Raw genomic sequence first — 11,438 nt, 5'->3', positions numbered from 1 at the left:
GATTATGTAATCCAGAATATTATAAAGGAAATTTTTTAAAATTTGAAAATTTATGTAGTTGAGAGAATAAGGTATGGAGGTGCAGAAAGAAACGGTCTATAGAAAATTCAATCGATCTTCGTGAAAGCAAGGGAAGTTTCAAAACAAGATTCGTAACTATATCCATTGCTCACAGTGTTTATAATATTGTTGTAGTACACCATGTTATTTTTTTAAAAATATTCTTTACAAATTTCACTTTAATATAAAAGTCTCATAAGATTTGTATTTTAATTACTATTTTATTCAATTATTGATAAAAATATATATTTTCAAGAAAAATATATTATTTTATTTTTATAGTCAGAATTTTATATTTTGTCAAAATATTTCAATAAAAAAGTTTTATGAAATTAAAGTCTTAAATGTGTAAGCTTATATATAAACTTCTACAAGTAAGATCTTCTAATTTATATATAAATCAAAGATGTGATAAAAAAAACTTAATCAAAGATGTGTTGTCATTACTGAATGGATATTAGTAAATAATAAGAATAAAAACAGAAATAGAAATTTATCAACAATCAAAATGGAAATTTATTTTTGGACCCATCTACTTTGTCAAGAATAAAAAGTTAACCTTTAATTAATTTATAGTATATCTACAGTTATGATACCTTAAATATTTTGTATCGGTTACCTTTTTCTGATAAAATTAAATGACACCGTCCATTTATTTAAAAACTAACAAACAAAAACATGAAAAATTTTAGAGCGATAATGTTGAGACTTGATTTATCCAAAACTAAACCAGATTGAATGTAAACCAAAACAATTTTGTTTGTTCTTAAATCTTTCTTTTCTTGATTTTTGTTTGTTTGATCGATTTAAATTCGAATACCCTTATTATGCTTATCTCTTTCTTTATGGGTTGTGTCATATTATATCAATTTAAAAAACTTTCAAAATTATTTACATCAATGACACAATTTTTTAGGAATTTTTAAAATTAAACTCACAAATTACTCCACATGTTTATTTTTGTTATAGAAACTATAATTTAGTTCTAAACCCCAAATTCCTATAACTAAAAAAAGCTATTCTTGCATGTGATTCATTTTTGAAAAAAGTGAGATTACCCATTTTATTGTTAATCTAATCAAACCTTTCTATTTTCTGTTTCCATTACCTTTTGTACTTTTCTTACGGTGTTTAATTGATTCTCGTTGTCACAATATTTATAGTTGAGATTTTGATTGTAATTATGTTGCTACTTTCAATCACTTAATTTTGTTTTATTGTTTATTTTATATTGATTTATTGTGATAGATAAGACTATAATTATATTTATGAAAACATTAAAATCCTTAATATTGAAAGTAAACTATGGTGAAATGTTACTGCATGGTAATTGTCAAGTAGCGTTGTATAACGTGTTTGACAATTTAAGAAATTTTTTATCCATAAAATAGATGATAAAGTAAATTTTAGGGAGTTTTCTCGAATCTCCGTCCATTTTCAGAAGTAATTTGTGAAAACTCTTATAATCTTATCTGACTTATAAAAAATAAATTTTGCATGCATGTTTTAATTAGTCCAACAAAAATAGAAAGAATTTTTTCTAAGATTTTTTTAAAGTTTATGATAATATGATACATTTTAACCATTATGGTGTAATTTTATTTTAAAATTATTAGAATGGGTATAAATGAAAAAAAAAATTATTATTATTAGAATCGGTATAAATGAAAAAAAAAATTATTAGTATGGGTAAGTTTGTCTCTTGTAGGCATGATTTCATTGGTCGTCATGGTTAACCACAACTTCAATTTGAACTTGAAGTCAAAAACAAGTTTCACAATTTTTGTGTAAAATTCATTATTACTTTAACATGATTTTAATTAGGATATAAGCATCCTTGTTTTGACAAAGTTGAGAATATGAAAGACGTCTTTGGTTGATCTAAGCATATACATGCAACTAAAGTTGTTCATGAGATGACGACTTTAGTTATTTTTAGTTTGTATTGAAATGGTGTTCTATTTACACGACTTTAGATGGGATTTACATGAAATCTTTATTTTTATTTTATTTTTGTAATGAAATATTTAAAAATGTTATATTTATTTGTGATGTATTTATTAAATTGTTTAATGTATTTATTAAATATGTGAAAATTATGTAAGTTTGTTTATTTTGTAACTCTGTATTACAGTTAATGAAGATGAATATTTTTTGTCTCATGTGGTGCATCAAATGAAGCGCACGTAATCACACGAAATCGCAATGGAGAAAGGGAGGTTCTGATGAACTCTAATTGCAAATGAAAAAGAGACAATGACTTAAACATAAAGGAGAGAAAAGTAGAGAAAAGAAAATACAAAAGAAATTCTTATTTATTTGTGTATTAGAGAGTAAAATACATGATGTATGATGGAAGAGGCCCAAGCACAAGCCCACATGCAAGCCCACCAAAGGGTAGATTTGGGCCAACCATAGAGTTATGGCCAAGAGGATCCAAGAAAACGTTCTTTTACATGTTCAAATGCCATAAACTCTAGTGTAGAGTAGACTTTAATTTCTTGTCAAAATTAGCATAGGAACTTTATTTGTAATTTTCTTAGAATTAATTTTGGCACCTAAAACACCAACCTAGGTAAACTTAGAGTTTCTAAAAAAACCTCTAAATTTACCAAGGCCGGTCTAGAAAAGCCCATGGAGGGGGTGAGCATAAAAACTAGACACACCCCTCCCCATGTGCTCATTTGTGCACCCATGTGCTTCACATTTACATTTCATTTGGCTAGCATTAGGGTTGCATTATGGTCCTCCTTAGCCTATAAAAGGAGGAGCCTACACCTTGTATTTTCAAGTTTAATTGAGTAAGGTTATGCTGCCATTTTTGTGCACAAGCTTTACTTCTCCTAGAAATCTAGGCTCTAAACTTCAATCCTTTCACCTTCTCCCTTGAGCTGGCCGAACCACTCAAACACCATACTCATCATGCACCTACAAGACCAACACAACTCCTAGGAGGGTCTTGATCATCTCACCCATTGCTTCCGCACCTTATTTTCTACTTTGATTCAAGAAGAACACATGAAAATGCCATCATTTGGTATCATGAGCTTTTGGTTCTTCAAGATGAGTAGCTTGGTCTTTTAAATTTTCAGTTCTTCTTTATTTCATATTGTCATTTAAATTCCATACTTGTCTTGCTGTTTTTTACTTTTTAAATTATTCTTGGTGTGCTTATGGAAGATCCAACCGAAGCACAATTGTTCAATTGATCTTGAACAAATTCTGTGCAGCTTGTGATAGGATTCCTTACACCATTGAGTGGCTGTTTTCTTTTAGGAATTTGAGTCCTTATTGCTTTCTTAATTTTGCTTCATTTTATGCTTTGAGTCTTTAATTTTCTGAATCTATACATGTTTTGTCAAGTCATGTTCATCCATATTGTCAACAATTCATAGTAGTCCTTTTATTTGGCTTAATTGTTTCTTGATTTTGGGTCTCTTTATTTGCTTGAATCTGCTGTTCTTTGCTCCTTTGGTGCCTTTTAATTTTTAGTTTGAGTTCATATTGTGTTTAGATCATACACAATTCTATTTCACAAATTTCCATTGTGTCTAAACTTTGGTATCTTGCTGTTTTTGTTTCCAGTTTTCAGATTCCCCTGTTTTCACCTTCTCTGTTTTGGCTGTTTTAACCCAGAAAAATATTTCCACCCATAGGAAAATTCTGATTTTCTGGAAAATGCAAGTTTAAAGTGTTATAGAAAAGACAAAAAAAGAATTAGGTCAAAAGAAGCAACAGAAAAAAAATGATAAATCTTTTAAGATCAGAGTGCAAATCTGAAGCGCTCCAGCTGGCATAACCGAACACCAATTTTGCAAAATTTATTAAAAAAAAATGGTGCATCCGTTTTGAGTGAATCCAAAGCCAGATTTTAGATAAGATCCTGAATATCTTTCATAACAAATTTCAGAGCCAAATTCCAAAAATACAGATCAGCATAAATCGGGGAACAAACACGTTTTCTGGCCCACAACATTTTCCAGTGGTGCTGTTTTTTTATTTGGTCATCTAATCTAGTGCTTTTCTTTAGGAATTCTTTTGTGTGCCAACCTTTAATTGAGTACCTTTATTTGTTTGCTTTACTTAATTGACTCTCTTTCTAGTTGTCACAATCTAAATCCTTTTGGTGGTACTGTTTTATTCAATTAAATTTGTTTCTTGCTTTTGTTCTTTGACCTCTAATTTGGGTGCTGGAATTTAATTCTTCTTTGGTGCTTATGTGAATGGGAACATGATTTGGTTAAGGTTTAGCCCTTTGCTAGGTGCTGGAAATTGGAGGATTAAAGGCCACCATTCTAAGGAGAAGACAAGGCCAAAGCCGAAACAAGCATTCTTGAGAAAACACTACAAACACTTGGAAGATCAACAAGCAAAGACAACAAGGAAGTGCACTAACCAAAAGAGGATCAACAAAGGGAGTTCTCTTATTTCCTTTGCAACTTGGTTTATTGTTAATTACCTTGTTAATTACGTTTAGACGGTGAGTGTGTCTTCAAGGGCTCAAAGTGTCCAAGAAGCCTCACCTAGGGCCGAATAGTATAGCATTCTTGATTAGTAATTGTTACTTGTTTGTAATTGCCTTTTCTTTTGCTTAGTTAGTGACGCTTTGCATGGTTATTTTTGTTAAGTTTGTGTTAAACCGACTAGCTTTGTTGATTAGTAGCTTGCATTGTTTTCTTTCATTGAAAATTTGATTTCTCAACTTAATTGTGTTCTAAGTGGTTTACTAAGAGAAAGTTTTGTGTGAAGACATTGAGGGATAGTTTTTGGCTAAGGCAAAGGCTTGGTATTTAAGTAGTCCTTTGTGACTCACCTCCCTTACCTGGAAAACTACATTCTTTGACTTTCCTAAGTTTTGTCAAGGTAAAATACTTGTATACACAAAGCTTTAGCCATGTCTTCTTCTTCTCATTCTACAAAGTCTATTGGAAGTGAATTAAAATCTTTAAAAACTCTTTTGAAAGAAGTTTCACAAACTGTGCAATCAATTGCTTATAGACAATTGGAGAGTGAGACTAAACTTAATGTTTTGACTAAAGCAAAGGATGAGAAGTCTCACATTCTAAAAAAATTACCTTCTCATGCATATATCTCTAAAGATCATGATTCTTTTGGGGAGGGAAACATTAGAGTAAATGATTATTATCAAGCACCCCCTAGAAGACATAGAAGAGATAGAAAAGAACAAGAAAACCCAAGAGGGGTTAGGGTAGACCAACCCCATTTCCATGGAAAAGAAAATATAGAAGCATGCGTAGATTGGGAAATGAGGGTAGAAAAATTGTTTGCTTCCCATAAAGAAAGAAAGGAAAGAAAAACACAAAAGAAGAGAGGGGAAGTCGAAAGGGAAGCTAAAGAAAAAGAAGAAAAAGAAAAGCATGAGAAGACCCTTGAAGAACAAAAGGCGTGGGAGAAGAGTGTTCCTTCCCACAAGGTCATTCAACAAGACCAAAGATTTAAAAATACCTTTGAAAATATGTGTCTTGTTGAACAACCTCAAAGCCTTACCTTTTGTAAAGGAACACTTGAAAGCCTAAGTGAAAAAGAAGAGTCTTTAAAAGAAGCTTGCATAGATAAAAATGAAATAGATTATTTCTCATATGTGCTAGGATATCACCAAGTGAATGTCAAGTTTTTTATAAGCATCTACAAAAACAATTTTTTATGTGAAGTAGTGCCTAAAGAAACTTGTCATGTCTTATTGAGACAACCATTGCAAAGTGTACAAATCCTTATAAACAATGGTTGTCACAACGAGACTATCCTTACACATAAGAGAAAAAGTCTTCATGAAGGAGAACTCATGGGACAAATTAGAGTTGATAAAACTCTAGAGCTTTTAAAAGGAAAACTTTTGTCCCCCATGAGAAAAGAAGTTCAAAGACATTACCTTAGGTACAATTCTTGTTTTCAAACTACGCCCAAGGCAATGTCTCATAAACTCTATACTCCTTCACCTTTTGCAAATGATCCTTGGGAAGATATAAATTTCATATTAAAACTCCCTAGGACAACAAAAGGTTGTGATTCAATCTTCATGGTTATGGATAAACTCTTCTCTAGAGAAGTGATACATCTTCATGGTTTATCTTCAAGCATAGTGTTGAATAGAGTTCCAAATTACGCAAACCATGATTTGAGGATTTCCTTTGGAAAACTTGCAACTAAATTGCACACTTTAAATTCTTATCATCCTCAAACGCATGGTCAAAATATATTTGAAAATCTAGCTCTTTCTACTATGCCTAGAATAATCATGAAGTGCACACACAACTCTAGAGGTGAGCAAACATACCATAAAGTAGTTCACAAAACTACTTATATTTCTACTTTTAAAGTTATGTGTGGGTTCAATCATCTTTCTCCTTTTAAGTTGTTACCATCTTCTATAGGATTTATGCCTAAAGAGAAAGTAACCACAAATGAACATTTTAAAATACATAAGATGATTAGAGACCACACACAACCATTAAAAGAGAAACTTTGTCCAAGGTTGCCAAAACCAAAAGAAAAACAAAAATGGCAACCTAGTAAAATTAATTTGCAAACTAACACCTATGCCTTATTTGATTATTTCTATAGGTGGACGTTTGATCCAGGAGGACAAGCTTTGGCGAAGCAAAAGGTTGCTATCCGAGATCAAGTCTGTAGATCTGAGGATAGATCTTCTCAAGAAGGAGGAGATGATGGACACCATCCAGCCACATCCTTTCCCCTAGCCATGAAGAAGAAGAAGCAATGGATTTGAGGACAAATCCTTTTCAAGAGGGAGGGGATGATGGAAGAGGCCCAAGCACAAGCCCACATGCAAGCCCACCAAAGGGTAGATTTGGGCCAACCATAGAGTTATGGCCAAGAGGATCCAAGAAGACGTTCTTTTACATGTTCAAATGCCATAAACTCTAGTGTAGAGTAGACTTTAATTTCTTGTCAAAATTAGCATAGGAACTTTATTTGTAATTTTCTTAGAATTAATTTTGGCACCTAAAACACCAACCTAGGTAAACTTAGAGTTTCTAAAAAAACCTCTAAATTTACCAAGGCCGGTCTAGAAAAGCCCATGGAGGGGGTGAGCATAAAAACTAGACACACCCCTCCCCATGTGCTCATTTGTGCACCCATGTGCTTCACATTTACATTTCATTTGGCTAGCATTAGGGTTGCATTATGGTCCTCCTTAGCCTATAAAAGGAGGAGCCTACACCTTGTATTTTCAAGTTTAATTGAGTAAGGTTATGCTGCCATTTTTGTGCACAAGCTTTACTTCTCCTAGAAATCTAGGCTCTAAACTTCAATCATTTCACCTTCTCCCTTGAGCTGGCCGAACCACTCAAACACCATACTCATCATGCACCTACAAGACCAACACAACTCCTAGGAGGGTCTTGATCATCTCACCCATTGCTTCCGCACCTTATTTTCTACTTTGATTCAAGAAGAACACATGAAAATGCCATCAATGTATATATAAGAAAAAGACTAAGACCTAGCTGAAACAGAAAAGAAAAGTTGGGCCAAACAAACAAAGCCCAATAACTTAAAACAGAAAAACTAAATATGTTAACATCCCCCTCAAGCTGGGGAATAGATATTTGTCTGGCCCAGCTTGGATTTGAGAGTAGAGAACTGTGCGGAAGCAAGGGGTTTGATGAGTATGTCAGCAACTTGCATGGCAGAAGTAATGGGCAGCAGTTTGAAGAGATCAGAGTTAAGTTTTTCACGAACTAGGTGACAATCAATTTCGATGTGCTTGGTGCGTTAATGAAAGACTTGAGTGAACGCTATTTGAAGGGCAAATTTGTTGTCACAGTAAAGGGTTGCAGGCTGGGAGAGAGGAAGATGTAAATCCTGAAGGAGGTAAGACAACCATTGTAGCTCACATGTGGTGGTGGCAAGGGCTCTATACTCGGCTTCGGAGGAGCTGCGGGAAATAGTTGGCTGCTTCTTTGATTTCCATGATATTAGGGAGTCTCTTAAGTAGATGAAATATTCAATGACAAATTTGTGTGTGGTAGAACATGTTGCCCAGTCAGAGTCACTAAAACCACAAAGGTGAAGTGAGCTAGTATGAGAAAAATATAGTCCTTCACCAGGGGTGCCCTTGAGGTAACGCAAAAGACGTGAGACAGCTTGTTGATGATAAGTTGTGGGTGCAGATATGAATTGACTTAAATTGTGGACAGCGAAGACGATGTCAGGTCGCGTGTTGGTTAAGTAGATTAGACATCTAAGGAGTCTTCTATATTGGGAAGTTGCATCAGCATCAAGAGGGGAGCCTTGATCGGGAGAGAGACGGGAGGTATGAGTCATAGGAGTGGCCACATGTGCAGAGTCAAGCATGCCAGTTTCATGAAGAAGATTGACTTAAATGAAAACCAGAACTGTTGCGAGCAATTTCCAGTCCCAAAAAGTAAGTGAGATGACCTAAATTTTTTATCTTGAAGTGATGGTGAAGGGATGCAGTAATTTTATTGATTTTCTCTGTGTCATCGTCAGTTAATACCAAATCATCAACATAAACAAGAATAACAATGAGTTTATCGTTATTATATTTAAGAAAAAGAGAATGATCAGTAGCAGAAATAAAGTAATTATTTGATAAAAGAAAAGTAGAAAGCTTGGCATACCATTGGCGACCAACTTGACGAAGGCCATACAAAGACCGCTGAAGCTTGCAAACATGCTGGGGAGAAGGAAGAGAGAGGCCAAGTGGGGGGGTCATGTATACCTCTTCATGGAGATCACCATGAAGAAAGACATTATTGACATCAAGTTGTTTTAAAATCCAATTTTTGGTAGTGGCAATAGCAAGGAGAAGGCGGAGGGTAGTGAGTTTAGCAACAGGTGCAAAAGTGTCTAAGAAATCAAGTCCTTCAAGTTGGGTGAATCCTTTGGCGACAACTTTAGCTTTGTGGCGCTCAACAGTGCCATCAGAATGGTATTTGTTTTTATATACCCATTTACAACCAATAGTTTTCTTTCCTGGAGGGAGAGGGGTAAGTTGCCAAGTATTGTTAGCAGCAAGAGCTTGAAGCTCATCTTGCATGGCAGATTGCCAAGAAGCATGTTTGGAGGCTTCGTTATATGTCTGAGGTTTAGGATGAGAATTGATAGAGGAAATAACATTTCTAAAATTGGAAGATGAGGAATTGTAAGACAAGTAATTATGAATAGGATATCTACTACTTACAGTGTTGGTTGCAGTGTGGAAATCCGCAAGATAGGCAGGTTGTCGGTGAGGATGAGCTGATCTTCTTGGAAATTGGGGTGAGGTGCTTCCTGGAGATGCAGACGGTGATAATTTTGGTGGAGGTGCAATGTTGGATGCAGGAGCAGAGGCACTTTGTTGGAAGATCAAAGGATAATGAGGCTGGTGGAGGGACAATATTGGATGCAGGAGTAGAGACACATGGCTCGACAGGAGGTGCAGTATCAGAAAAAAAAAATCAAAAGCATAATTATATGCGTTAGAAATAGGGAGAGATAAAGTATTAGGGTCTTTAGGCAAGCCACTGTCCAATTTATATGGAAAGTGGTTTTCATGAAAGATTACATGTCTTGATATCTCTATGCTATGAAACTTTAAATTTAAGATAATATAACCTTTTGTATTTTGCGGGAAGTCAAGAAAAATACCTTTGATAGATCTATCATCTAATTTTTTTCTATGTGCAGTAATGGTACTAGCATAACACAGACAACCAAACACTTTTAGAAAGGAAATGTCATATGGTTTTCCAAACAACTTTTCATGAGGAGTGATGTTATTAAGTAATGGAGTAGAAATAACATTTATTAAGAAAACAACATGATTTACAGCAAATTCCCAAAAAATAGGAGGAAGATTTGCTTGAAAAAGTAAAGCCCGGGTTACATTTAGTATGTGTTGATGTTTACGTTCTACAATGTCATTTTGTTGTGGTGTTTCAACACAAGATTTTTGATGTATAATTCCCTTTGAAGCATAAAAATTTGACATAGCAAACTCAACACCATTGTTAGTACGAATCATTTTGATATTAGTTTTGAAATGATTTTGAACGAAAACTGATGGCAAATTCATGGAGCTCTTCTCGGAATCATGTGAAGAATGGTGCGGAAGCTATGGATGTAAATGTGCAAGATCCTCCTAGGAGCTATGGTGATCTTGAAGGTGCATGATGTGTATGGAAGTAGGGAGGTTCGGCCAGCCCTATGGTAGGTGAGGAAGGTGAAGATTAGATCCTAGAAACTAGGGAAAAGCAAAGTATGGCACAATGTTGGCAGCATAACTTTACTCTCATTAATCTTCCAAAATACAAGAGATGGCTTCTCCTTTTATAAGCCAAGGAGGCCGTAATTCCTAAGCTAAGAGAAGATGAAATGCTTCTCAAATGAAATGGAAATGTGAAGCACATGGGTGCACATGGCTCACAAAACCGTCCCTAGCTTAGTGGAGTATTCTAGAAACCTTAGCTAATCAAGGTTAATGCTTCCTTAATTCTAATGTGCAAAAAATTTAAACACTTGTCCACATGGCTATGCTATTTACACCCCAATTAAAGCTAAACTACACATGATGGGCCTTCACAAAATATATATTAATAGGCCCTTTTCCATTCATAGCTTGATCCAAGTCTTCTTGTCCTAGACGCTCCTAGCTTGGTCCTAGACACTCCTAGCTTGGTCTTAGATGCTTCTAGCTTGGTCTTGGACGCTTCTAGCTTGGTCTTGGATAGTCTAGACGCTCTTGCCTTGGGGTCTAGACGTTCTTGACTTGTCTCTTGCCATTCATGGAAGGGTGTGCTTGGTCCTCTTCCATCATCCCCTCCCTCTTGAAAAGGATTTGTCCTCAAATCCAATGCTTTTTCTTCAACTAGGGGGATGAGTGTGGTTGGATGGTGTCCATCATCTCCTCCTTCTGGAGAAGATCTATCCTCAGATCTTCAAGCTTGATCTCGGATAGCAACCTCTTGCTTTGAGAACTAGGAGTGCCCTCCCGGGTCAAACGTGTACCTACGAAAATCATCAAATAAAGCAGAGGTGTTAGTTTGAAAATTAATTTCACTAAGTTGCCATTTTTGTTTTTCTTTTGTGTTTGGCAACTTTTTACAATATTTCTTTTTTGATTGTTGTATGTGTTCTCTAATCATCTTATGCATTTTAAAATTTTCAATTGTGGTTACTTTCTCCTTAGTCACAAATCCTATAGGAGATGGTAACAACTCAAAAGAAGAAAGATGATTTAGCCCACATACAACCTCAAAAGTAGAAATATAAGTAGTTTTGTGAACTACTTTATGGTGTGCATGCTCATCTCTAGAGTTGTGTTTGTCCTTTATGATTATTCTAGGCATAGTAGAAAGAGCTAGATTTTCAAATGTATTTTGACCATGCCT

At 34.7% G+C, this 11,438-nt stretch overlaps 1 protein-coding gene across 1 annotated transcript; it reads right to left on the bottom strand.

Annotated features, from left to right (window-relative positions):
* Positions 1 to 7,818: 7,818 nt before the first annotated feature.
* On the bottom strand, positions 7,819 to 8,400 carry LOC137838586 (secreted RxLR effector protein 161-like). The gene has a single exon (XM_068647830.1). The coding sequence runs from the start codon at positions 8,398 to 8,400 to the stop codon at positions 7,819 to 7,821; it is 582 nt and encodes a 193-aa protein (XP_068503931.1).
* Between the last annotated feature and the right edge of the window lie 3,038 nt (positions 8,401 to 11,438).

This window comes from Phaseolus vulgaris, chromosome 4 (assembly GCF_000499845.2).
Source record: "Phaseolus vulgaris cultivar G19833 chromosome 4, P. vulgaris v2.0, whole genome shotgun sequence".
NCBI lineage: Eukaryota > Viridiplantae > Streptophyta > Magnoliopsida > Fabales > Fabaceae > Phaseolus > Phaseolus vulgaris.
This window is presented reverse-complemented; position numbering and strand designations above follow the sequence as displayed.

What these genes read in the sequence shown, in the direction of transcription:
- LOC137838586 (XM_068647830.1), bottom strand. Translation starts at nt 8,400, where the DNA reads ATGCTTGACTCTGCACATGTGGCCACTCCTATGACTCATACCTCCCGT.